Genomic DNA, 27,387 nt, shown 5'->3' on the forward strand with positions numbered 1-27,387 from the left:
TCAGGGCTGGGCACCGTTGGCCCGGGCGTCCGATAGGGCTGTCTTCCGGAAGGCCTGCAGGGCTGGGTTGTGCAGCAGCGTGTATGCCAGACCCCAGCGGGCCCTGCCTCGGCCTACCCGGGGCCCCGCTCCCTTGGCCAGCCGGTCCTTGGTCTGCAGCAGCTGCACCCCTGAAAAGAGACCTTCCGTGAGTCACTCAACACACACCCAGCCAAGCCCCACCCCCAGCACCAAGACCTGAGCAGAGTCTGAAAACCCCTTGTGTATGTAGGGTGAGGGAGGCTGAGACTGGGGCTCCAGGTGCCCGTTCACAGGGTGGGAAGCCAGGAGAGTGTGCGGTGCAGAAGCGTGTTTGTTAAGGCTCAGGGTGTCATCCTCTGGGTGGCCAGCAGAAGAGGGAAAGGATGAGCTCTGTGGAGGGGACTGGAGGCAGGGCTGGGACAAGGGTCCCCCTCCCTACTGCACACTTCCCAGGCAGCAGGGCAGGGGAGGACGTACTGCTTAGGAGAGGCAGGGGGTGGCCTGGGGTGGTCGGGGTGACGGAGCCCCTTAGCTCTGAGACAGCTGTCTCATTCTCCACGTGAGGAGTGCGTGTGTGTGCACACACGTGACAGAAAGGGTGTGTATGCTAGTATTATGGGAAAAATTACCCTGAGACGGACCAGGAGAATTCTCACTTCTTCTCTCCCACAGGCAGCCCAGAGAGGATGCGGGCATTTTCCTAGCCCTGTCTCCCTTGCGTTGCTGGAGAGGGGGCGTGCCTCCTTCCTGGGAGAAGCCGGGTGGGCTCGATTCCCCCCATTCCCAGTGGAAAGGCTCACCTTCCTCTTCCTCCCCCAGTCTGAGGCCATCCCGGGGGGCCGTGCGGGGCTGGGGCCCCCGAGTTCGCAGGAGCAGGACGCAGAATGCCGTCGAGGCTGGATGTGACTGGCTGGCCTCCATCTTCAAGAAGTTGCAGTATGTGTGGTAGCCTGGGTGGGTGGGGAATGGCCGTGCTAGTGCGGGAGGGCCCCAGCCGGCACCTAACACAGACACAGGGAGTGCCCGGCACACCCTGCGTGCGAGCTCGTGGGCACCTGAGCGTGTCGTACATGCGCTGCACGTGGCCCCCTACACAGCCTGGGGTTACAGACCTCCTCTGTAGAGACTAGATCAGGGCAGACCCTCCCGCACTGCTGGGGCAGCCTGAGCATCCCCTGCCCCCAGCTCCTGCCCAGTAACCTTACCGGGGTCGAAAGTGGCGGCTCTAGGTGGCAGCAGGCTGAGGTCCATCTGGCCAAGGTGGACAGCATTGTAGAGGGCAGACAGGAGCACTCGCCAGGTGGCCATCATGGCACCCACCAGCACATTGATGGGGAAGAGGAGGAAGGTGGCTGCATAGACTGCTCGCCTGGGGCCGGGGAGAAGAGAGCTGAGGCAGGTCCTCACACAGAGTCCCTTCCTCAGGGTCAATGGCAGACCTAGATGACCACAACTGCCGTGTATTGGTTGGTTACACCTCTGTGTACCCACCTTCTGGGCTGCGTCTGCTCTCTCAACCCAGCTCGCTCATCCCACCCATCTGGGAGACAGAGGCCCAGAGAGTCTGGGAGCCTTTGCTAAGGCTGTCTGGCTAGTCAGTGGGGTTTAAGTCCAGGTCCACCTGGATCTTTCTATGACCCTGGTGCCCCCACCTCCCTCTTCTGGGTCCCTTGTCCACTGACTCTAAGTCTCTCCTGGGGCCAAGGTGCTCCCACAGCCTAGCACGGAAATAATATTTCTGTTAACCTTCTTCCTGCAAAGGGGAGAGCAGTATCGATCCCCAAAACAGGAAAGGCTCATGGGGGCATTTCTGGCCCTGTGACAGGTAAACAGAGAGGTATTTTGGACTAAGCTGGGTCACTGACCCCTTTTAAGGCAAGCTCTTTTTACTGCTCACTGGGCTCCCCGTTAGAGAAAGAGGAAAGATGGCAGACGAGGGAGAAGGGCACAAGGACAAAGACACCAAAGAAGCAGCTGAGGGCCTAAGGGAGGCGCAAGCCCAGGAGCAACCTCACCGGTTGGTCAGCTCTGGGCGTCCATGGTGAGTGTCTAGGAAGACCCAGTGGGCTGCCATGTTCTGCAGGGTCACAGCCAGGGCCAAGGTCAGCCAGAAGGGCCTGTGGGGGATGAGGGGATGGGGCGGGTGTCACTATTAGTGGTCCTCTGGGAAGCGGTCCCAGAGCCCTCGGTCCCTTGCCTCACTCACCACGAGGATTTCAGGGATCGGAGGAGCAGAAGGTTCCTGCCGTGGAACACGGGCATGAACACCAGGAAGGTAAGGGCCAAGGTCCCCAGGAAGAAGAGGATCTGCTGCACCAGGAGCCCTGCCAGCATGGGGAGGAGAACAGGGAAAGGCATCAGCCCACCCTTGCCACTCCCAGGAGCCCCAGGCTTTGGAACTGGGCAGACCTGGTTTCAGACACCTGCTCTGCCGCTGCTTAGCTGTGCCACCTTGAGCAAGTTATTTGACCTCTCTGAGCCTTGGTTTCTTCCTCTTTAAAAAGGGGATATGCAGCCCCTACCCAGGAGGGCTGTCGTGAGGATCCAATGAGACAGTATCTGTGGTAACTCTTTGAAAACCACAGAGTGCTTTGCAAATGTTATTTTCCCCCAGTTGCTCCTGAGTCCTTGAGGACAAGACAGTATTTGAAATTAATGTTTGCATTCCTACTGGCCAAAGCCTGGCACATGGTAGGTACCTGAAAGTCGCCTGTTGAAACAGTTGGCTAATTGTTTACATGGGATATGTACAAAAGGGTTTCAGAGGCCTAAAGTTTACCTGTACGAGGAATTATGAATCTTAGTGCTGGTGATTCGTCTACCCCTTTATCATCTTTTTCCACCTCCGCCAGCAAGGTGAGAACTGAAGGAACCAGCAGCAGAGGGAGAAACCAGGCCCTTGCTTCGGCAACAATGGCCCCAGCCCCCTCACATTGGCAAGGAATTTATTCACCGCAGTGCCCAGGGGGAGAATCAGAAACTCGGAGCTTGGAGGGGTCCTTGAAGTTAATCTAGTCCAGTTCTCTCAGAGCAGGGCCCTCCTTGCGGCCCCCAAACATGGCCACATAACCATGCTTGAATACTCCCAGTGACAGGGATGACCTCCTGAGACAGCCCATCATGATATGGCCCTCCCTTACAAAAGCAGGAACATGCCTCCTCGAACTTTCCAGCCCTGGGTCACCTTCTGTGTAAACCCCTGGTGGCACCCAGGAGCCATCCTCATGTGATGAGTATCCTTTTACCAAGGGCCCCTGCACCTGCCCCCCCACCCCACCTGTGTGGACTCCCTGAGGGCGGGGAAGGCAAGGTGGGTCCCTCCTCTTGCTTTTGCCCCAGAGCCAGCTCCAGCACAGGCAGACCCCCAGAGGCAGCCAAGACCTGCTGAACCCTCCCCTCCCCCACTCGGGCCAGTGGGGCCTGCCGAGGTCAGGTGGAGTGGGCAAGGGGGCGCTCACCAAGGCAGGTAAAAGCAGTCTGGTAGGCGGTGAAGCTCATCCAACAAAATATGGCCTGGCGGGAGGGGCGAGGGCTCAGGGGCCGGGGGCCCATGTCCAGGGCGCCCCCTCGGTGCAGAGCTCGCAGGTTGGCCCTGGGGTGGGAGTGAGGAAGCCAGCGATCTCAGGGAGCACACACGCTCCCTAATTTCCTGCTCTGGGCCGGCCTCTGGCTGAACTCCCAGTCTAAGTACAACCCACGGCCACGGGCAGGGAAGCCCAGAGCTGTGGGAGCCCAGAGGAGCTACTAACCCAGCCTGGGAGATCAGGGAGGGCTTCCTGGAGGAGGTGATGTCTGAGTTGCATCTTAAAGGATGAATAAGACTAAGCTGGTGGGGGGCGGGGCAGGGATCAAGGGAGACAAATTAAGGCAGAAGGCTCAACCTGAGCCAAGTCAGGAACGTGGGACACAACAGTAGGGATGGAAAGTGATCTGCAGCTCGGCCGTCAGGGCAGGAGGCAAGGTTCCAGGCAGGCAGAAGCTCGAGGGCCTTGACATGCCAGCCTAAGTAGAGCCAGCCCTGTGAGAAAAGATCCTGGGGCAGGAACCCTGGGCTTGATAAATGTACAGCATACGGACCAGCTCCCTGCCAAGTCCGTGGCCCTCCCCTCCCCATCCACTCTACTCCCAGCTAGAAGCTTCTCTCCCTCTCTGCCCACATTTCCTCAGTGCTCTAAGCTTACCATTCACCATGAAAGGGCAAGGTAGGCGGCTTGGCATTCCACGTCCCACAATAATCTCTCTGGAGCCCCAGCGCCCGCCAGTCCACTCCTCACCCACACTTCACACTTGTTCTTGCCCACACAGTTCCTCCCGTCTGTGGCACCCTTCCTCCCTCATCTCCACTCCCAGGTAGCATGCCAGCTTTCCCAGGTGGCCCCGTGCCAGCCCTTCGTCAGCCGTACATCAGTCGCAGATGTTTCTCCAACCGGACAGGGATGCCCCACCATCTCCACCCACCACAGGGCAGCTGGGCAGCTGGGCTCAGTAAGAGCCTGGTCCTGCAGGGACTCTCCCTCCCTCCAGCCCCTAGCTTCTCCCCACAGGCCTCCTGGGTCAGGGGTCCTGCAGGCCCACAGGACTCTGACCCCTTCCCCACGTCTGCACCGGGGGGAGTCAGAGCCTGTCACTCACCTGTGTGTCACCAGCGAGCGGGTCAGCATGAGGAAGGTGAACAAGCAAGACAGAACCAAGGCCGAGATGTAGCAAACTGGAAGGTGGAAAGGAAGCAAAGTGGGAGGTCAGGGCCGGGGAGTCTCCTGGGAGACCCCGAACTGCTGCCAGGATGGTACCTGGGTGGGAGTTATCCCTGCCCCACGCCCCACTCTGAGCGGAGGCCTCTTGTCACATCCCCTGTTCTCAGATCCAGTATAAGTCGATGACCTTGGTTGACCAATACTGCCAGGTGAGATCTGGTGGCCAAGACAGAGAGAGGCCGGCTCTGAGGCTGCAGACCTGGCCCTCACCCCGGTCTTGCTGCTTCCATTGCTGTGTGACCCCCAGTGAGAGACTCCATCCAATGTGGCATCTGCCTTCAGCTCCATGGCTTCCTGGCTGTGTGGGCTTCAGGGGGTCATTTCCTCTCCCAGCCTCAGCTTGCCCATGCCGGGCACACTGCTGGGCTGCCCGTCTCCCAGCATGTTGTGAGCCATAAAACCCCATCAGGGCCTGCGTCAGTGGCCTTCGTTAAGATGTGAGCGCCCGTCAGTGTGGCCTGAGTCCATCAGAATGAGGGAAGTGACCACGGCTATCCATCTCCTCCCTGGGTCGCCACCCACCCTGTCCATTTGCACAGATCATGAGTTCCCTGTATCACCAGCAGCTGGGGGAGAATGTATGGTGTTGCGAACAAGCCTGGCATTTAGCATAGCAGGGATGCGAGCCTTGGGATTTCTTACAAGTTAGCAGGTGATTCTCAGGCACAGCCAGTATTGAGGATGACCGCTACAGAAACCCGCGGCCAATCTGCCTGTCCCTGGCTCACTCGTCCGGGGGTGGAAGAGGTCACTTTTCTGAAAGGCGAGGCTAGGAGAAAGCCCTGGACACGTGCAGCTCTGCCCTGCTCCATCTGCCCTCCTAGAGCCAACACGGTGCCCGCGAAGGTACATTCTGGACTGTTTCTGCCAGGAGGTGAGGAGCCTGCCTGCTGAGGCTACCCAGGTGAGCGAGTAGGTTAATTGGGGTGAAGGGTTAGCCAGCCCCCTTGGCCCCAGCCTGGCCTTTGGTCTCCATTTGTCTACCTCTTGTTCCTCTCTACCTCAAATGTGTCCAAACTTGGGTCCCTCCTAATCCTGGTACCCGTAAAATCTTCCTGCACTTTACCTCCTCTGGGACTCTGCACCTGCCCCCTTCTGGGCACTGATTCCGTGGATCAGTCTGTCTCCCCTATTCAATCAAGTGCCTCTAGGACAAGGTTGCCCTTAGAGCTTCAGCACCCATTTTGCAGGTAGGAAGATGGAGGTCCAAAGGAGTAAAGTGGCTTGCCCGGGTCACACAGCTGGTAAGTGATGGAGCAGGAATTCTAATCTGGTCTGCCTGACTCAGACTGTGAGATTTCTGTGAATGATGCCAGGCTTATAGTCCAGGTGCTAGGGGGGCAGCCCTAAAACAGGCTCTCGGAGCTCAGAAGACATTCGCTTCTTAGGCTAAGAACAGACCAAAGGGTCCCCAGGCTCAGAGCTAATCTCAGTTCCATCCCTGGCTTGCTGAGTGCTTGGGGCATATCTCTAATCCTCTTGGGCCTCAGTTTTCCTTGTCTGTGGACTAGAAGGTTAAACACTGATCTGTTTGACCCCTGCATCCAAGGAGATCCAAAGTGGGAGCATTTGGGCTTGGAAACTGCAACATGTGACTAGAAGTGTCAGGTGTGTTGAGTAGAAACCAAATCCATTGTCCTGGACATGTCGCTTCCTCCCTCTGCCTTTTGATTTCCTGCTCTGTGAGATGAGATCAATGATGCTGACCTAACAGGGCTGCTGTGAGCAAGGTGTGAGCTTGGATGTGGACTGATGTGGGCCATGTCTGCTCCTGCCTGTGGCCCAGATTGCAGCCAACTTGGAAAATCTCCCTGGAGATGTCATTTTCAGCCCATCCAGAACTTGTCACCTGTCTATCTTGTGGGCTTTGGCCACAGTTCCAGGGAGCAGACGCACTCAGGAAAGTGGTGGGAGTGGTGGTCGGGGAAGGAAGCAGTCACTGCACACATCCCTGCCCACTCCTACTCCCTCCCTGATGGTAATCTGTAAGAAAGAGCTGCAGAGCAATCACACCTCCACCTGCCATACTGGCAGCCTAGACTCTGACCATCACATGTTACTCCTCCAGAGCCAGGGTGCCTTTGCCTGTGCCTTTGCCAGGGACTCCCAAGGCAGCAGAGGGTGCCGGCCCCACGACACCTGACCACCAGGCTTTGTCTCAAGGTGATGGAGAGCCCCAGCCTGGGCATCAGGAGATTGTGTTCTCCTCTTGGCTCCCGTCTGCCTGGCTGTACGACCTCAGGTGATTCCTTCCCCATGTGTCAAGTGAGGATACTTCTCAGTCTCGTCCACAAGGCTGTGGAGGTGGCGTAGGTGGGAAACAGGGCTAAGGGATAAGGAGGCATCAGACCACAGAAGGGGAGACTAGTATAGTTCCCGGGCCCTGGAGCTCATTGTCAAGGGAAGGAAGGAGAAAGCAAGTGCCTGGAGGACAGGGATTGGGGAAGAGAAAGCATCCGCCCTGCCTGACCCCACCCACCTGCCATGAGGATTAGCTCAGAATCCTGGTGCACTGTCCCACTTCACTGCCTCCTTTTCCCCTTCCCCACCCGCAGCAAAGGCCCGGGGCTGTCCCCTCAGCTCACACATACCACACCCTCCCCCATCTCCACGCCTGCAGAACTGGGCAAAGTCACTAGGGGTGGGGGTGGGAGACACCACACAAGCTAACAGGGGCCTGCTGAGGTGACCTTCAGGTCTCAGTGACTTGGAACTGGAAGCTCCAACCACCCCAATTTGGACATGAAGCAGCCAAGATGCAGAAAGGGGAAGGGACGTGCTCAAGGACACCCCGCATGTCCGCAGCACCTGGGACAGAGCTCAGGTATCCCAGCTGAGGTCCCCACTGCCGGCCCTCAGGGGCTCCCGAGAGGCCTCACCTTCCAGAGCCCACAGGTAGTGCTTCACCAGCTCCACCACCTCCTGCCTGTCCTCTGAGAGCACGATCCCAAAGCCAGCCAGCAGGTAGGAGATGTCCGCGGTGATCCCTGCCCTCACCTTCTGGATGGTGGGTATCACGCCCACCAGTAGCAGCAGGGCCACCTGGAAGAACCCGCAAATCAGGGCGGCAGGGCCTGGCTGTGCTCACACCAGGCACTCCCATCCCAGGAATAGTGCGTTCTGAGACTTCAGGGAAGAAACTCTGGCAGCACACGGGCTGCCTCCCCGTGCCCCTCACCCTTCACAGTGTTCTCATCTGTCCCTTAGAGCAGCATCCTCTAATCAGCACATTGCAAACAGACACGACTTTAGCCTCATAGGCCTCGGATATGCTTTCAAGCAGCCCGAGTGTACATGTGTGTCTCTGATTGCCTATCAATCATCCATCTACCTGAAACTTCAGAATGTAAACTTTCCAATTTTTCCATGTTGGACAAAGCAAAGTGTCCTATAAATGAGCACAGGCACTGAAGCTGGACAGGCCTGGATTCAAATTTTGGCTACCCTGAGATATTAACTGTAGGAACTTGGCCAAGTCAAGTTCATCTCTCAGCCTCAATTTCCTCCATCTGTAAAATGGAGAAAAATCATACCTACCTTCCAGGGTTTTTGATTTTTTGTTTGTTTTTTTTTTTTCTGAGGGGGGAGTAGTGGTGGTGGGGATTTACCAAACATATATTATCTCACTAAATCTTCCCAACTGAAAGGAATTAATCTATTTCCTCCATTTCACAGCTAAGCTAATTGTTTCAGGGATGTTGAGTAACTTGCCCAAGGTCACTCAGGAGGTAAATAAAGGAGCTAGGATTTAAATCCACATTTATGTGACTCCAAAACTCGTGCTCTGACCCTGTGTGAGCCCAACAAGAGTTACCATCCCCTCTCCTCTGGGTAGGCCAGCATTCCCAAGATGGCCAGAAGCAGCTGGACAGGATTTGGGTCGGGGCTTTTGGAGAGCTGAGCTGAGGGCCTGAGCCATCTCAGCCTTGGGGGTTGGGAGCAGGGGTCCAGAGGCAAGTGGCACTACAGAGGCAGGACATACCTGGTAGATGGCCGTCCCTGTCAGGGTGACTGAAAGCACCAGCTTCAGGGGGAGTCGGAATCCTGCAGTCCCCAAAAGGAGGGGTGTGGTGAACCCCAGCACCATCCAGCCCCGGGAGCCCCATCCCTCCCGAGGCCTAGGACAAGGGCCAGGGCTCACAGGACCCTGGACCACCAAGGCCAGGCCAGGGGATTCCCCTTCTCCCAAGCTGGGGTTGTTCTTCCTGATGACAAGAGTTTTGGGGAAAGGAGCGGACCTTCTACTGCAGCTGTTCTACGCAAAAGAGGGGTGAGGTCACCTGTCACTCTTGACCTCAGCTCCCCACGCCATACCTCGCTGTGGAGTGTAGATGCAGTGTCTGAAGTAGATCCAGGCCCGGGACAGGAAGCCCTGCTTGGACGTGTGGGAGCTGCAGAAAGACCCAGGCAGGAGGGAGCTCTCAGGAGAAGCCCCTGCCCTGAGCCTGGACCCCAGGGTTTGGTTCATTCCTCATCTCTGCCCCACCACGCTGCCCAGTGCCAGCCTCCCAAACAAGCCTGCCTGCCCAGACCTGTCCCCTGGCCCTAGGACCTCACCTGCTTTTCAGCTTCTTCTGGCAAAGGAGGGTCCTCAGATATTCTTCAGAGTAGCTGTTCCGCAGCCCCTGTGGCGACAGACAAATGGACAAGCAGATGGGACCTGTCTCGAGCCATCCCTGGGGCCCTGGCTCAGGGTAGGTGCGCGTACAAACCTCTTGGCAGTGCTGGAGTACAGAGAAGGGCCATCCCGTGGGGACGAGGTCCATGCCCCCCAAAGCTGCCCTTTCCTCCTCCGTAAATGAAAGACTAATCAATCTCCTATCTAAGAACTCTCAATGCAGGGAAGTTCTTCCTAAGGTCTGTCTCCAACTCTCTCCCACCTTACTCAGTCACACCACATCACTGCTTTCCTCCTGGCCCTCCGGCCTCTAGTAGCTAAGACTGAAGCAAAAAGGGAACTTATGTCCCACAAGCACATCCCTGACCGGGACACGGGATAGGGCCATTTCAGGTCAGATCCCCCCAGCCCTCTCCTACTCCAGGGAGATCACAAGGGTGACCTGATTTGTCTAAGCCACATTCCAGGCCTTAAACTCCCTGCCAAGTGGCAGAGGCCCACAGTAAGATGCAGTGAGCCCCTGGCCCCTGACGATTAGGAAAATATAGGCCATTGTCACCTGTTGCCATGGCAACCCTGGGATCCAGGGCAGGTGTGGGTCAGCTCAAAGCTTGACTGTGTCCTTTGAGGCTTAAAACTCTTCGACCAAGGGCCAAAGAGGATTTTAGTTCTCCTAAGACTTCCCAAGAGGAAAGGCATGCAATGGAGGGAGAGGCTGAGAAGATCCCTGGAAGGGAAGGGAAGGGCCTGGATGAGGTGGTGTGTATCCTGCGGAGCTGCTCCCCTCTTCTGAGCATCTGGAGGGCAGTAGTGACAAGTACTGAGGACCCTACTGCTACCCTGTGAGAGCGAAACCCGGAGTCAGGTGGGCCTGCGGGGGACCCAGGGTCGCCCCGCAGATGCTGAGCCCACCCGCCTCTTCTCCCCTCACTCTTCATCCCTCCATGGGGACCTCACTCTTTCTCTGGCTTCAGTCCTAGCCCCTCTCCTGAGCTCCAGGCCCACAGTCCAGCTGCCCGCCAGACCCCTCAGCGCCACACACCTACAGCTACACATCGTCCCCCGCACAACTGCTCTCATCCAGCGTTGTGTATGTCAGCGACTGGCACCACCACCCACCTGCCGTCTGTCCTAGATGCCACCCTTCAAGCCTTTCCTTCACCCTCCACATCTGCAGAGCAATCAGCCTTTTGCATCGGTGTCTTTAACCTTTCTCAAGGGCCTCTGCGGAGCAGTCTCCCTCTTCCTCCCCTCTCGCCAGGAAGAGCACTGGGCCCCGCCTCCACCCATGCTCCCAGGTCAGCTGGATGAGCCCTGGTTGCACTTCTCACAGCACAGTGTAAATATATGTTACTGCGTCCATCTCCCCCAGCAGCCTGGGAGTCCTGGACGTCTGATACGAGCCACTCGGCTAAGTCCATAAACCCAGCCTAGGGCCTGGCACAGGGCAGGTGCTTAGAAGGTCTACCTAATCTCAAATAAGATTGTCATATCTTGTAAGAATTCTCTCTTGCCATGGGTGCCAGCCGAGGGCCTGGCCTGGCCTCTGCCTGGGGAGGGGGGACCAACCAGTCCCTCTACGACTCAGCAAACATTTTCTGAGCACCTGTTATGTTCTAGGCTCCACACCGGGCATGACCACGTGTAGGGGAACAATAGATACGGGCAAGTCCAGGGTGTCTTGGGTGCTGAGTACGAGCCCACCCCAGCCTGCCCCTTTACCTCGGAACCCGCTGTTGCCCCACGACTGAAGCTTTTCACCAGCTGCACCGGGTACCAAAGGCTGAGGAATCCGAGGCCCAGAAGGAGAGGCAGAGAGGCCAACAGAGAGTAGTACCTGTAGATCTGGATGGGCAGAACAACGCCTAGACACACCTACCTTCTGCCTCCTTCCCCCAACCGAAGACCAGGGTTCATTTCCCTTCCCAGCTCCAGGGGGCCCTGAGGGTGGTCTAGGGTGCATGGGAGGCTTCTGGTTCTTTCACTACCCCCAGCCAGGGCCACTTGGCACCAACTTCTACTTCCCCTTCTCAGGCCCTGCAGAGGTGCTTGCCCTCTCCCAGGCCCCTGGACTCCCAGGTCCCTTACAGGAGCCAAAGGGAGTATGTTTTGTAATCCCCTCCTACTCACCCCAGGGGGCTGGGATGGGGCCTGAAACTGGGGACATCCACCTTCTATGTCCCCACGTTCCTGGTGCTTTGACACAGGCCTGATTTTTTCTATTACAGTTTGCAACCTGGGCATCTGGGAAGTTCATGCTCTGCCTCCTGGAGTTGAGGCCCTCCTAGGGTTGAATATGTATTCATCTATTTGTTAATTCAATCTGTTTTTATTGAGAGCTTAGTATGTGCCAGGTCCTGGCTGGTGAAAAAGACCAACGAAGTCCCTGCTCTCACGGAAACCACCTAATCTTCAACTCTACCCTGAGGGATTCGTGTTATCAACTTCATTTATGGGGGCAGGGCAGGGTTGAGGGGAGCCTGAGTCTCAGAAATGTGGTAAGGTGTCCTCAAAACACCTCGCACCACCTGGCGTCATTTCGTATATCTGTGTGTTTGACTGTGTGTCCCCTTCTGGAATGGCAGCTCTTGGGATGTCAGGGACTTCATCTGTCTTGTTCACAGCTGTATTCCAGTGCCTGGAAATGTCCCTGGTGCAGAGTATATGCTCAGATATGTTTGTGGAATGAACAAAGGAAGGAAGGGATAAAGCTGGATTCAAACCTGGGTTGTCTGACTCTGTAGGCCACACCCCCACCCATTGGGCTCTGGACTGGTCAAGCTTCACACCCCAGCCAGCTCCAGTGAACCAGGTTCTGAGGTTCTGGAATTCTCTTTTTAGCCCTCTGAGACCATCCCCCAGCTCAGCACTTGCGTCCTCCAGCTCTCTTCACTCCCACTCCAGTCTGGCCAAGGGAAGTCTGGGAGATCAATAATGGGGGGATTTCAGGCTTCCTCACCCTCCTTCTCTGCCCCTTCCCCCCTCCTTCCCCCTCCCAGACTGGAAGCTCCTGAGGGCAGGCCCGGCTGCTTGGTCCCCAGCCTCTCCCACAGAGGGGCGGAGCTTGGAATGAGCACGTGTGTAAAGGCGTGGAATCCAGCGCAACAGGGAAGCAGGACAGAGAGGAAAGGAGCCACACTGGTTTAAGCAGCTTCTCCACGCCCCACCACCCCAGGCCGTCGTAAGTCAGAGGTTACCTTGGGTGACACCGGACACTCTGCCCTGTGCCAGACCTGGACCCCCAGATGAGCCCAGGACAGCACGCTGCCAAGCAGGTGTGCGGCTCCATGGCTGACCGTGGCACAGACAGCCAGGGGATAGTAGAGGGCAGGGTAATAGAGCAGAGCCAGTATCTTCCACGGCCCTGGAAGGCAAGACAGGCCGAGAGACACAGGATGGAGGGGCAGATGTGGGGCCTGGGTCCAACCCACCCAAGCTTCTCTCCTGTCTCCATCTTCCCAGCCCCTCAGCTGATTCCGTGGGCAAGAGCCCTGCACGCAAATCCAGGCTCTGACTAGTATCAGCTCTGTGATCTTGGGCAAGTTACCTCTTGGAGTCTCAGTTTCCCCGTCTGTAAAATGGAAATAATATATAGTACATTAGCAAAGGTAAAATGAGAAGGTATGTGTACAGTGCCTTAGCCCAGTGCCTGAGTTAGTACTCAATAAATTAGGCTACTATTTTATTACTCTTCCCTTCTCTGACCCTCAGCACCTGCCACTGTAAAATGGGGCGAATATCTGCATTTTGTGGAGTTGCTGTGAGGATCGGATCATCTAAGGAGGTCATGTTGCAGGGTGGTGGTTCCTCTGGATGGCAGCTGTCCTTCTTACCATCACCTCCTTGAGCCCAGCTCAAGTCTCCAGGACCCCTCCCCGCACCCCTCCCCACCCTTCTTCATGCTCACACGGGACTGGGCTGTCTGGGGGACTCAGCCTGTGCTCCCTCCCTCCCGAGGGTAGGATTTGCACAAGAGCAGAGAGGGCAGTATTGACTCAGGACAGAGCAATAGAGGTTTCAGGCACTGTGGTGGGACAGTTGGGGAGGGCAATGGGACAGCGTCTTCTGGTCTATGGCTCATGACTGGAATGGGGAGCCCCAGTACTCTGGATTCCCACCTGCCCCCTCCCATCAATCCAGCCCAGGGCCTCAGCTGTGCTGGGTACCTTGGTCGGGTGGTAAGGCGAGAGTCAGGAAAGGCAGTGGGTCCTCAGTGGGGAGCAGCAAGCACAGGGAGCTGAAGAGGACCGTGAAGACGGCGGCAGGCACGGTCCAGGGCCTGTCCCCAGCCAAGAAGTCCACAGGGCTGGTGCAGAGGCGGGGGCAGGACAGGGGGGAGTTGCTCAGGCCCTGCACACCCATTACCACACACCGAGTTCCATAAACCAGGGAGGTGGAGTCAGTTCCACTTTCCAGATGGGGAAACTGAGGCCCCTTCGTGTATTCATTCCACAGATGTCTGTGTAGTGCCTCCTATGTAACCAGATCTGGGCCCTGTGGCAAAGTGACTCAGGAACATCCCCTGCCCCACCCCCTGCAACAGGCAGACACAGAAGGAACAAGCCTGAGCACTGCTCCCCCCAACCCCGCCCACTCTGGAAGCTTCAGGAAACAGCCGCCTCCACGCTAATCGGTCTGTCTGGGCTGGCTGACCTTCAGAGAGCTGGAGAGTCACAACATCCTTATGCAACAGCCGCCACCCTGGCCTGGGAGTGGCCCTGGGGCAGAGGGCAGACAGCGGGCATGGCTGTCCCAGGCATCACCCTCTGGGCTCAGGGCAAAAGCCACTCAGACGCTCTGCTTCTGTGCTCCAGTTTGCCTTCATGCCCTGAGGGCTCCATCCTGCTTTGGTCTCCCCCAGGCCCTCCCCCAGGCAGGGCACACTCTTTCCTGGGCCAGCCAGTGTGGCAGAAACCCCAGGCTAGTTCCTCACAAAACCAACATGGCAGGCCCCACCTCAGTGTGCGGCCCAGGCCTGGGGTGCAAGACTGTCTACACTGGGGCTCCACCTACCACCTCCCCCAGGCCTTTGGTCTCTCCCACACAAGGCTGCCCGGTCCTGTCTCCTCAGGGTCATCCCCGTCCCAGATTCTGGGGTTGCTGGGCTGAAGGAGACGGGGAGAAAATTTCAGCCAGAGGGACTGCAGGGCAATCCCTCATAAATCTGCCTTGAAGCATCAGGGTCCAGGTAACACCCTCAGGGAAATGAGGCTCAAGATGGCATGGAGAGGGGCTTCCCTGGTGGCGCAGTGGTTAAGAATCCGCACCACGACTACTGAGCCTGTGCCCTAGAGCCCGCGAGCCACAACTACTGAAGCCCGTGTGCCTAGAGCCCGTGCTCCACAGCAAGAGACGCCACCGCAACGAGAAGCCCGGGCTCCGCAATGAAGAGCAGGCCCTGCTGGCCGCAACTAGAGAAAGCCCGCGCACAGCAACGAAGACCCAACACAGACAAAATATTAAAAAAAAAAAAAAAAAAAGACAGTGTGGAGTGATCACGGCCTGTCGAGACCATGGACTGCCTGAGGGGGTGTGTTTTAGAGCTGGGCCCTCTTGGGCTCCGTCTCCCTGGGGTCTGGAACAGGAGTGGGTGCATCTGAATGGGTCCCTCTCCTTCCCTCAGGAGGTCCCAACTAAGCCTGGAGATCTGGGTGGGGATGGGGAGACCCCCTAGACTGAGAGAGTTTGGGGTGTCCCAGAGGCCAGAGCTGGCTTCTAGGTACCTAACAAGCCACCACCCTCCCAGAGTGGCCCTGTCAGCTGGGCCCCCTGAGCGGTGGTGCCCAGGCCAAGGCACCAACCTGGGGAGCCCAGGCCTGCCGTGCCCACAGTGGGGCCAGAGCTGACGGCGCTTCACCAGCATGGCCAGCAGCAGCAACACGAGGATCTGAAAGGAGAGCACAGAGGAGGGCTCGGGTGCCCAGGCCTTCCCTGAGGGGCTGAGTCAGGGCACTCAATCCCAGGACCCCCTACCCCACAGTGCACACTCCTGCAGCAACTGGGGACTGGCTAGGAGGTGACAGAAGTTTGAAAGGTTGGTCTGCATCCTGGTTTGGGTCCCCCGGTACCCACTCCCATATTTGGGATCCCCGAGTCTCCCTTCACCAGCGCCAGCAAAGAACACATATCCCCCTGTTCAGGCTGGCAGTAGGCGGCAAGCCAGTTGGGACTCACCGACAGCACGGCCAGGCAGGCGTGGTAGAGGCCGGGTGGTACGCTGGGGTGGCAGGAGGGTACCAGCCTGCAGAGTGAGTGAAGGCTGGGTCAGGCCGAGGTAGGGAAACCCCAGGTGTGCAGCCCTGTCTGGGGTTCCAGGCTGTCTATACTGGGGCTCCACACACCACCTCCCTTGACCCTCTGATCTCTCCTAGACAGTTCACCTTCTCAGGGCCATTCTGGGCCTCTGATGACCCTGAAGTGTGCCGGTCCCATGCCCAGCTCTGAGGTTACAAGGCTGAAGGAGACAGGGGGCTCCCAGGGGAAGACATGGGGGAAACAGAATGGGCCAGCTTGGCCTTTCTATCCATCAAGGCCCACTTCATTCCTCCCTCCTCCAGGAAGCCTCCCTGACTGCTCCAGGCCTCAGATCTCTCCTCAAAACTGTGGCTGAGCATACTGCCTGGGTCCGGCAATCAGCAATTGGTCCTATGATTTGTCCTTCACTCACTGGAATCCAAGTTTGGTCTGTGTCTCTGACTGGAATGATCTACCTTGGTTTTCCAGGATTTATGTCTCTTCATTACCTGTTTTATTAAGGGCTGAGTCACGTGGCAGAGGGAGGTATCAGGTAGAAGCCCTGAGCTCAGGGCTGGACGTGAACCTGGAAGAGCTGATAGGACTGGGTTCCTGGGGCAGGGGTAGACCTCTGGGTTTGCCCAGTTGGAGCCTGGGAGCGCCAGAAGGAGGTAACCAGTGTGGGCAAGGCCACCAAGTTCTGGTGGGTGAGGCATTAGAGGAAGCCCTGCAGCTGCGCCCTCCCTGCCGCAGGCGGGGCTCACCCACCCAGCTGGGCTCCTTCCTGCTGTGTGGAAAAGAGGGATCCCAACGGTGAGCCTGAGTACTCTGTGCTGGAACACCCCGAGCTTAGAAATCCCAGAGAGTGAGAAGCAGGAAAGAACCCGGTCACATGGGCTTGTCCTTGGGGTGGAGGGACAGAAGAAATCTGTTTTGTGCAATTTCTTGGCCAGGGCAGAGCCAGCCTCTTCCCAAAGCAGTAGAGTTGGTGCCATGTAGGGGATCAGGTTCCTGCTGTCTGAGCTCAGGCCTCACACTCCCCACTTGCAACTCTGAGGCATTTTACTCGAGTATGTGGGGTGGGGTTTGGGTGAGGCAGGGCCCCTCACCAGCCCCAAGAGTTCAGAACCACCACTCCAGGCCCTCTCAGCCTGCATCTCATCACCTGACAAAGTCCTACTCAATCCTGCACCCCCCACCAGGCCCAGCCAGGGCAGGGGCTCCTTAAACTGTCCCTGGAGCAGCCTATTTCCCACTCAACCCAGACCAGGAGCCACCCTCACCTCCATGGACCCCCTCCAGGGCCCTGTCTGGGGGCATCTCTGGCCCTTTCTGTACCACCCAGGGACCCCATCTACCCTTTACTTAGCTCAGTTTGGCTGAGGCTCGTGGCCCCTCAAATGTTTGAGGTCTGAGCGACAGAAATTTGGCTGAGCAAATGTTTGGCTGACAGCTCGTGGACCCATGTTTCGTGCTGTGGGACAGGCAGGATGGCACAGACGCAGAGAACGCTGTGTCAGGGAGGGTGGGCGCTTGATCCTTGAGGGGCCACAAGCACATGCTAACGGATGTAGAAAAGGGAGAGAAATTTGGGGCAAGGCCTCAGAGGGGGTGGTATTTGAGTTTGAAAGATGGTGGCATCTCTTTAGGCAAATAAGGGGCAAGGGAGCTCCATGTAGAGGAAACAGCATGAGAAAGTGGAGTGACAGGCAGTAGACAGTGAGGCTGGGGCCAGGCAAGGTTTTCAGCTTGATTACAGCGCAGAGGGCAGGCTGAGAGCCGGTAATAGCAGGCATGAGAGGCACTAGGGAGCCACTGAGGGCGTCTGAGCAGGACAGTGTTCTAGATTTTAGGAGATTTCTGTGGCTAGATTTGAATAACAACAACAACAGTAACTAGTATTGACTAAGCATCGCGTAAGTGCCAGGCACTTTCTATGTATTAACTCAGTTAATTACCTAAGAGGTGGGTGCTATTAGTATCCCCCTTGCCTAGATAAGGAGACCAAGGCTCAGAGAGGCTAGGTATCTTGCCCACATCACACAGCTAGTAAAGCGCCAGAGCCAGAATTCGAACTGAGGGTAGTCTGACCTCAGCAGCCGCGTGTGACCAGGATGTGAGAGGCAAGGAGTACGTGGAGGAAGATATTAAGTTGAACCACATGAAGCTGCCATTTCTTTCCATCAAAAACAGTTGAGTATCAGCATTTTCAGATGGTTCAGCATAAACAGTCACGGGGGAGCGGGAATGTCAGGCAGTATCTCAGCGGTATTTAGGTGGAAGACTTTACATGCCTTAATGTAGAGGAGCAGAGAGAAGGGGAGTTTCTGGGATGACTGTAGGCTTCTGGGCCTTATTCCAAGACGAAGAGTGAGGACAGAGTCCAATGGAACCCAAGGAAGCTGAGGCTCGGTCTTGGGCAATTCAGAGGTGGTGACGGGCACTCAGGGACAGAGGCCGGCCTGCAGTATGGTGAGGACACTGAGACGGAGAAGAAGCAAGGCAACTGTTTCTAGAAGTTTGGCTCTGAGGTAGAGGTTGCAAAGGGCCCCATCCAGAAGGGAGGGCAGAACACATCTGTGTGGGTGAGAGGGAAAGGCTGACTGTCTGGGGTGGGGGTCTGTGGTCCCCGGGGGGCCTGGAACCCTGCTGCCTGACCCTCTCCCTGCTCCCACAGCAGAAGAACCTGCAGGTCACCCTGGCGTTGACCTCTCTTGGTGGGAGGGCAGGCCATGAAGGAAGCCTCCCAATTCCGCCTTCCAGGCAGCCCTTTGAAGTGGTGGGGAGGTGACTGACATCCTGGACAGCTGCCACAGATGTATTTGTATCCCCAGGCTCTGGCTGGGAAGCTCGGTATTGATGATAAGAGTGGATGACACATGAGCACATGGCAAGTAGGGCCCATAACCTGACCAGAGGAGCCTGTGGGGATAGAAAAGAGCCAGCTCGGCTTATACACATCAATCCTATGTCCACAGAAGACCCCAGACAGTGTGCATCCCATCGCCATCAGACTCACCCCCGCCCCCAACCTCTCCGACCAGGTCCTGGTGCCAAGGGGGCACTTGGATAAATGTGACCAGGAGATTGAGTCCATCCCAGACACTGTCACCAGTGTCCACCACCTCGACTCCAGCCTGCTGGGGCGCGCTGAGGTACAAGGGGGACCACTGTGCAGAGCTCCTCAAAGCTTTGGTGCACCACCTCGCCGGGGTGTCTGACTCACACAGGGAGAAGTGAGTCCAAGTTTGCCTCCTTGGGATTCCGCTGGGATCCCAGCTTCCCACTCCCACCTTTGGCAGGAAGTTCGACTTGGTTTGGCCAAGTAAGTAGATTCAAACAAAGCTCTTCGTTCTTACCTGCAGTGGGAGAAGGGAGCTACAAATTCTAGATGACACCCACCTTAGGAGTGGTACTGCTCATCACCTAGTCCCTGCCATGCACCCAACTTTATTCTAAGGCCATATCTAAATACCTGAGCCACAGAGCTGGCTGCAGGCACCTGGCCCCAGCCAATGCCTGGGCCCTGAAGTGGCTAAGGACACAGCTTCAAATTAGGGCTTTAACTCAGGTCAGATTCTGTGTCCTCTTGGGGCTCCCAGGCCCCTCTCCATTCTGCTGCTTCTCCCACCTCACACATACACAGCAGGAACCTGGGGAGCCCTGGGCTTTCGAGTTCAGCCAGGGAAGGGGAAGAGGGCACCCTTTTGCTGACAGCAGGGCTGCTTTCCAGGTGGTCAGAACCCTGAGTCCTCCAAACAACATCACCTTCCCCCAGGCCTGGGTGGGGTCTCCATCCCTGCCGGGTGACCCCAGCCTGGCCAGGCCACAGCCCTGGCCTCTGGGGAGGCACGCGAGCATTTTTCCCTTCTCCAGTTTTGGTTGTTGATGGAGAACAGATGTGCACACATCTGGCTCGGCAACCCCCAGCCTCACCTTTCTAGTTCCGCAAACCTTCAGACAGAGAAGGGAGGTAGGGGATGGGGCCGAGGCCAGGGACAACAAGGGGAGAACTGGGCTCTGGGGCCCACGCAGGCAAGGAGTCCTTGGCAGCATGGGGGCACAAGGAGGCCCAGCTCCTCCACCAGGGTACCCAGACTAAACAAAGATAGAAGGGATCTGGGCAGAGGCGGCTGTGGGCCGAGTCCTCAGGCCACACTGGGCTGGGCTGAGGCCGCCTCCCTCCCCTGGGCTGCCCGAGCACTCCTGCTGAAGAGAACAGGGCCTCCTCAGCTTCACGGAGCCTCACACCAGCCAAAGCCAACCAGGGCGGCATGTTTCCTCAGGCCTCCCCCTGCCCCAGGCCTGCCCAGAGAACCTGACGCTTGCTAACAGCACACCCCAGATGGTCACCACAGGGGCCAGTAACACCTTGAAGGCAGGCCTGACTCCCTCAACCACTCACCCAGGACTCTCCACCCTGGTTACAGGCCAGAGTCACCCAGGGAGCCACCACAGCCCAGCTGGATCTGAGTTTGCAAGGATGGGGCCCAGGAATCTGTTTTTTAAACACACCACAGGGAATTCCCTGGCGGTCCAGTGGTTAGGACTCAGTGCTCTCACTGCCAGGGCCGGGGTTCAGTCCCTGGTCAGGGAACTAAGATCCCACAAGCCGTGTGGCACAGCCCCCAAAAATAAAATAAAGTCAAAAAAACAAACACACCGCACAGGTGCTTTTTAGGTGACTAGCCTGGCCCAGGTCCTCCACCTCAAGTTTCTTAACACCAGCACAAAGGCTGTTCTCACCTAACAGGCGAGGAGACTGAAGCCCAGAGAGGCTGTGACTTGCCAAGGGTTCACACAGCAAATGAGCGGCAGAGCCCCTCTTAGCAGCCCTCGCTCAGAGTCTTCCCCACACCCCCCATCAGTAACCTGCCACACCCCATGCGCTGGCCGACAGGGCCAGGGGTTCCGACTCACCCTTCCGGCTCAAGCTCCTGGCCACCCTGGGGCTCGTCGATGTACCAGCTGCCGTAGGAGTCATCGTCGTCTGTGGCCCCGGACGAGGTCTGGTTCCCTGCTGCCTGGGTCGACATTCTCTGGCGCTTTTCCTCTGACCCCCAAACCAGAGGGAAAAAGCCACTACAGATGTGAAAAGAGGCTTGTGGGGGGGGGGGGGCGAAGAAAGAAAACTCAAACAAAGAAACGTTTCTCTTTAATCCTAAAGGTTACTTTCTTGCTTTTAGCTCTCTGGGAAAAGCCCTCCTGGGAGTGAGGGCCTGGGCCGGCTGGCACAGGAGAAGGGGAAGGGCTTCTCCTGTCCCCTCCTGTCCCTTCCCGCCCAGTCTCGCGAGGTCCTGCAGGAGGTAGTTATCCCTTGGGGATGGTGCCCCCTCAGGGTCCTTGGGCTTTTGCTGGAGCACCCGTCTGTCTCTATGACTGGCCACCGGTAGGTTTTGACTCAAAGCACCATTTTCAAAGAAGTTTTGTCCAATCCAAGCTGCCCACAGAGAGCACCCCCTTCCTTCCCCCTCCTCAAGCCCACCCAGATGGACCCACAGACACACACTCAAGGAAGGACCAGGGAGGAAGGAGCTGCGGAGATGAAAGGGTGGGCGGGCAGCGGGCAGCGGGCGGGCTCAGCACAGTCTGCCGGCCCCTCCCAGCTGGACTCCCAGCCCCTTCCGCTCTCAGGGGTCCAGCCCAATCCCCCCTCTTTGTTCAGGCTCCCTCGAGACCATCCCCCAGCCTCAGCCTGCCCCTCGCTGGCCCCCTTGGGCCTCAGTGATGGGAACACACCGTGGTCCTCACAAGACCCCCTTCCGGAGGTGGAGGTCCGGCTCCATTGGCGGCCTGAGCCTGGGAGGAGTGCGGCCAGGAGGGCCGGCACCTGACTGCACGCACATACCTGCCTTCGGTGCCTGCCCCAAATCGCCCACACATCTGCAGGGCCTTACAGACAAGTCAGGCATTCCAGCAACCCAGGGAGACTGCTGGGCCAGGGCCAGAAGGAGGGGAGGGAGCCCGTCCATTCCTTCTCCTGGAGGAACATGTGTCTCACTGGTAAAATCTTTTTGTTTCTCCAACTTGATTTCACAAGGAGATAACTCACCACCACAAGGCAGAAATTAGTCCTTTAAACATGAACCAGACCCACGGGGAGGCAAGAACCCTGCCTGCCTCCTGTTCCTCCCGGAGTGTGGGGTGAGAGTGAGGGCGGGAGATGGAGGTTCCTCTCCCCGTCCTGGCCCCCAACCTGGGGTGGAGGTATGGCAAGATGCAGACAAGGCAGAGAGCAGTTCTCAGGCCCCCTATCCCTGGGTGGGAGTCAGGCCCCCTGAAACTTTGAGGGCCCCTGTCCTTCCAATACCCCTCAGGGTGCCTGGGCCATGGCCCTACCCACCTAAGGCATTCATTCAACAAGCTTTTCAAAAGGACGTTCATCCATTTATTATTTTAACATAAATTAATTGAACACCTACTTAGTGCCAGCACTGTTTGGGGTCCTGGGACGGGAGAGTCTACAGTTCAGGGGGACACAGCCAAGTAGGTAAATGACCTCGGATCTGAGGGTTACAAAGGGAAGGCAAGGGAGTGCCCTGATGTACACCACAGGAAACGGAATTTGGTCTGAAAGAATGGGCGGCGGGGGTGGTGCGGTGTGTGTCTTGAAGAAAGAAACCTTTCAGTGGAGATCCCAGGGCAGGGAAAAGTCAGCTGTGCAGAGGGTGGAGTTGGTGGGTGGGGTGGGTAGTGGAGGGAAGCGTGTTCCTGATAGAGGGAACAGCATGAGGGATGCTCAGAGGGACAGAGCTTGAAATCCTAAAAGCTCCCCATCCAAATTCTGTAGCCAGGCTCACAAGGCCTTCCAGAATTAGGGTCTGAGGGCTCTGTTGGCTTTGGTTCCTCCCCCTCCTTCCCAAATGACCAGGAAGAGGGCTTCCTTCTTCCAGGAAGAGGGCTCTGGCCTCCCCTCTGCCACCCCACAGAGATGTCACCATCTGCTGACTCAGAGCTGAGCCTGAACTTTGTTTGATGCGACGCAGGAGCCCACACTGCCCATCTGATCCCAGGGATCAGACCTGGCTAGGATCTCCTGAGGGCAGAGTTCTACCTCTTCTCCTCCTCATGCCTCCTTCCCCTGATGCACAGTACCCAGCACTGGGGCCACAGGGACTTTCTAAACTGGGTTTGGCGAAGCCATTGCTTGTTCTGGTGACCATCGCTCCTCCATGGGCCTGTCCCGTGCAGCCTGCTGTTTCTCCAGCCAGGTTTCCAGAGCCCTGCATTCCCTTCACTGCTCAGGAGTCCTAGACCCATAGCTTAGGGAGCAACTCACTATCTGATTTTAAATCCCCCTCATGATTCCTCCAACAGTTGGAGTCCAGTCTGTGCCGGGGAGCTCACTCCCTCTACAAGGTGGAGAAGTTCATAGCTGGATAAATCCCTGTCCGAAACTGCTTTCTACCCTGCAGGGAGCGAGTCTGCCTCCTCAGTCTGGTTTGTTCATTCCCTCATTTATTCCACAGATGTTGACGGCATACCGATTATGGGCCAGGCAAGGTTCTCCACGCTGAGAATATAGCAGCGAGCAAGATAGATAAAGTCCTGTGCCCCAGGGAACCTCATGTGTAGTGGGGGGCAGGGGGGACAAAACATGTGTCATGTGTGCTGAGAGGGAAAATACAGTGGGATACGAGAGGAGAGACAGACAGACGGGAGTTGGCTATTTTAGGCAGGATGGTGAGGACAGGCACAGTCGAGAAGGTGATATTTGAGCAGACCCCTGAATGAAGGGGGGCGGTACCCATTCAGGCTGCCTGGAGGAGACTCCATCAGCCTCAGGGGCTACAGCAAGGCCGGCAGGGAGGGGCCCAAGCTAAGTCCAGGCACAGTCCCTTCCCCACTGCACTCTTCCCCGACCCAGACCCTGCTCTGCCCCCAAAGAGACCTCAAGTGGAGACAGCGCCTCCCCTCATCCTCCCACCCCGGGCTAGCCCAGTGCCCATGGTGCCACCTCCGTCCTTACTGGGGAGATGCAGAGGCCACTTTCAGGGAGGCCCTAAGCAGAGGTGAGAAAGTGTGAGCTTGTCTCTCTCCCCAGGTGTAGGCACAGCGGACAGAGGGCAGTCTTTTGTTCAGTACCTCTAGAGCTGGGTTTCTTTATGGCAGGGAGAAATGCCCTGGTTGGGGAGGCAGCCTACCTGGGTTTGAGCCCTGGGACTGGCTGTGTGACCTTGAGTGATTCCCTTGGCTTCTCTGAGTCTCAGCCCTGCCTCTCTCCCAGGAGGAATAGGTTATCCAGCCAGGAGATTCTTTGATTGTGGGCTCTCCTCTCCCCAAGGCCCCCACTCCCTGCCCTCAATGACTTCACGGCCCAGGAATGTGGAGCCAGCACAGCAGGCACTGGTTGTAGTAAGAAGGTCAAAGCTACAGAGAGCAGCTGTGACTGCCCAGGCATCCCCCATTGTCTTCCACCCACCCTCCTGGCCCCCAGCTCCCCTATACACTCTGATGGGGGCAGGGAGGCAGGCTGGGTCAAAGATCTATGGCTACTAGGTGGCTGCATAGCTCAGGCTGGAAAGGGGACCCCACTCCTTGAGCCCAAAGTACCTCCTCAGCTTGAAGCTAGGAGAGCTCACATCTGTGAAATGGAAGGTTACCTCTGAGGTGTTAGGAAGGATGCCACCTGGCCAGACTGCAAGCTGGCAAGGAAAAGTATTGAGAGGAGGAAGATGGTAATGATGTGCTCCTGAAGAATTTCTCCAAAGGCCTGGCGGCAGAGTCCAGGGCCTACCCTCTGGAGTTGGGCCTACCCTTTATAGGGGGACTCGTATCCAAAAAAGGCAGAGACCTGCAGGAGAGGAGGAGCTGGCCGGTGGAGTTACTTGGAAGACAGACAGTAAAAACTCGGAGAAGGGAGAAGAGAGGAGAAAGAATAAGGAGATGGACTGAGCAGTCTTGAAGGCTTCCTGGAGGAGGGGGCCTGGAGCAGGGAGGGCCCTGAGGTCAGACAGAGTCAGCAATGGCAGCAAGAATAGGTATAAGTGTCATAGGAGAGTTGAGAAGGGAAGTCTGAGAGGCAAGGAGAGAGCAGGGCAGGGCTCAGGGCTGCCTGGCTGTGCCCTCGTGAGCCCACACGGGCACATTTAGATGAGGCTGACACCAGCACCCAGGGAGCAGCCCACGCCAGCAGTGCTCCTAGCTGAGCACAGACTGGGGTGGGGGGGGTCGCAAAAAGCCTCTGGGCTCTGAGCAGACGAAGGCCATCTGCCATCTGGGCCTGACACGGAGCTCCCCTTGGGCTGGAGCTGGACCACGAAGCCCTCGGGACAGGGCTTCCTTCCTCCCCATGTTTTTGTTCAAGTTGATTAAATCTGAGGAATTTTGGCGTCCAGGAAGAGAGGCCCACGTGTGTGCCTCCAGCAGCCTGTGGTTATCAAAATCCTCAAAGGGTAAAGCGCTAAGCTTAAAAGGAGCTGACAGTGGGCCTGAAGGAGTGAGGAACAACCTCAGAGACACCCCCAAGGACTCCCAGATCCTCCGGGGCACCTCCAGGATCTCAGCAATATCCCCAGAATTTTAGTAACACCACAAGAACTCCCAGAACTTCAGAATCACCCGCCATCAGCCCCCAGAACTTCAGTAACACACCAGAACCTCTAAAACACCTCAGAACCTCGGCCCACATTCCAAGGACCCTCAAACTCCGGCAAATCAAGCACTGGTAGGGGCAAGATGGTCAAAACCATGGTACGCAGTTGCAAAAGGCCCAGAGACCCCTCATTGTTCACCACCCTCCCATCCCAGCTTTTGGCTCTCTGAGTCCAACTGCGCCCCCCAAAAGTTCTACAGCACCCAAACCTCAGTAACACCCAGAGCCTCAGCAACACCCCAGTCCCCAGCAGCACAGCAGAGAATGGCCAAGGGTTGCCTCAGTCCGGGAGTGGGGGATGGCCCACGTGCCTGCCTGTGCCCACCATGAACCCATGGATAAACAGCCAAGGCAGGTTCAACCCCATGTGGACCAGTGAGCTCTGGGTCCGCCCCCATCTACACAGCACACTCACATACACACATATCGAACTGCCCCCGGCACACACAGGCGCCTAACCCTGGCTCCAGACCCAGCCCGACCCCATTCAGTGGCCGGAAGGCAGTGCTGTTGGCTGCTAAGCTCACGACAGGAAAGTGTGGATGGCTCTCTACCTCCTACCTCCCTTGCCATGTGGGAGCATCAGAAGCATCTAAGACATGCCTTTCTTAGAATTCTCCTGCCCCCCTCACCAATAACATCATCATAGCATGAGTGATGTAAGCCAGACTGCTCTGGTATGGGTGTGGACACTGGTGGGGAGAAGGAGGGTAGCCAACTGTTCCAGGGGAGCAGTGTGTTCTTCCCCTCCCAGAGTGCCAGCTAGAACTGACTCAGAGGAGGCAGGTTTCAGCTCAGGACAAAGGTAGCTTTCTTTGTCTCACAGAGCAGTGAGCCCCCCATCAGAGGAGGCAATCAAGAATAGGCTGGTAACATCAAGATGCCTTCAGAGGAGGACTGGCCAAAAGGCCATGAAGATGCCCCCAGCTATTAGAGGCCTGGATTCTCCCTTCCCAGCACGTCCTCCCTGGGATGGTGCCACCATGGTCTGGTCTTGAGATGTGGGCTTCGTGCTGTCCTCCTTCCTCACTGAGGACACCAACTCCCGGGCAGATCCCCTGAGTTCTCTCTCCTTCTTCCCTGCTGACCACAGGACAGGGCTCTCCACCAATCTCTTGCCTACCAGCAGACCCTACTCAGACACAACTCTCCTGATGTCGCCCTGTGTTTTGGAGCTCGTACTAGCTCCCCAGGGTCCCCCAAGTACAGCAATCTTGAGGTCTCCAACCTCATCCCTCGGAATTGCTCAACCCTACCATCCCTGCCCCCTTGCTGCCCTGCACCTGTGTGCTCTGTCGTACCCCCTCCCCGCCGTGCCTCTTCCTTGCTCCCTCACCTGTCCCGATCCTACCTGGCCCGCAAGGCTTGGCTCCAGCCCCACCTCCACCAGGCGTTCTCTTGACCTCTCCCTTCTGTATCTCTTCCTTCTCCTTAGTGGTCACCCTGGGGAGTCCTGTGCTTCCAGGCAGGCAAGGTGCTCCCCACTCCCTGCGGCCTCCCCCGCTGAGCCGCCAGCGCCAGCTCTGGCTGGGATCCCGGAGGGACGGCTGGTTGTGCAGTCTCAGCACTTGGCCCTGAGCAGAGTCCCCAGCACCTGCTTTAAAAGGTGTTTGATCTCCTCCTCCCAGAAAGGCAGCTCCCTCCTTCCCAGCAGCTCTGGCCCTGCCCCTCCTCCCGCCCCCCAGGCCTCCCGCCTGTGATTCTAGCATCAGAGAAGCCCACCCCACCCCCACCTCGCCAGCTCAGGGCCACAGCCCAGCTGGGGCCCCACACAACACACAGGGCGGCTTGTCTTTGGCGGAGACTCTCCAACCCCCAAACCATTTGCCCGAAACTTGATCTCCTTGGCCCTCAGAGTCACCTCAGTGGAGAAGCCTGCACAGGGCTTTAATGGCCGAGTTTCCCCAGCTGTGGTCCAGGATGGGCTAAGGAACCCCCTACCTACCTTCATTTGTCACCATCCGTCACTCCCGGGGAGCCATTGCCTGATGAACTGCACTAAGCCGGAGGGGAACCACCAGCTAAGCTTGTAATAACCCGATCAGCACCCTGCTGCTGCCCGACTGGGCCGAGGGCCCTGACCATGGGAAGGGGGGAATTTGTCACACTTTCATGGGGCTTTGGGGCTCAAATTTCAGGTATGATCCACTCCAGGGGGAGGGCCA

At 57.3% G+C, this 27,387-nt stretch overlaps 1 protein-coding gene across 3 annotated transcripts; it reads right to left on the reverse strand.

The window, feature by feature from the left end:
- Positions 1-27,212, reverse strand: STRA6 (signaling receptor and transporter of retinol STRA6). 3 transcript variants are annotated; one of them, XM_065901149.1, is made up of 19 exons: positions 27,168-27,212; positions 20,548-20,678; positions 15,568-15,634; positions 15,195-15,280; positions 13,560-13,699; positions 12,941-12,964; positions 12,591-12,757; positions 11,116-11,238; positions 9,333-9,400; positions 9,090-9,166; positions 8,758-8,819; positions 7,655-7,817; positions 4,654-4,729; positions 3,480-3,613; positions 2,228-2,345; positions 2,037-2,138; positions 1,227-1,390; positions 822-971; positions 1-170 (listed from the first exon to the last, which is right to left on the reverse strand). In XM_065901149.1, the coding sequence occupies exons 1-19, from the start codon at positions 27,171-27,173 to the stop codon at positions 1-3; spliced, it is 2,028 nt and encodes a 675-aa protein (XP_065757221.1). In that variant the 5' UTR covers positions 27,174-27,212. The 3 variants fall into 3 exon arrangements, with proteins under 3 accessions (XP_065757221.1, XP_065757214.1, XP_065757204.1); XM_065901142.1 differs by lacking the exon at positions 27,168-27,212 and adding an exon at positions 20,808-20,855; XM_065901132.1 differs by lacking the exon at positions 27,168-27,212 and having other exon boundaries at positions 13,560-13,672; positions 20,548-20,663.
- Between the last annotated feature and the right edge of the window lie 175 nt (positions 27,213-27,387).

Source organism: Phocoena phocoena, chromosome 2 (assembly GCF_963924675.1).
Source record: "Phocoena phocoena chromosome 2, mPhoPho1.1, whole genome shotgun sequence".
In the NCBI taxonomy this organism is placed as follows: Eukaryota; Metazoa; Chordata; class Mammalia; order Artiodactyla; family Phocoenidae; genus Phocoena; species Phocoena phocoena.

Excerpts from the sequence above, each read along its gene's own strand:
- STRA6 (XM_065901149.1), bottom strand. Across the intron at positions 8,820-9,089 it reads CATCTACACTCCACAGCGAG|GATTCCGACTCCCCCTGAAG; the intron begins GTATGGCGTGGG and ends TGGGGACTGCAG. Across the intron at positions 1,391-2,036 it reads CGCCCAGAGCTGACCAACCG|GCGAGCAGTCTATGCAGCCA; the intron begins GTGAGGTTGCTC and ends CCCCGGCCCCAG.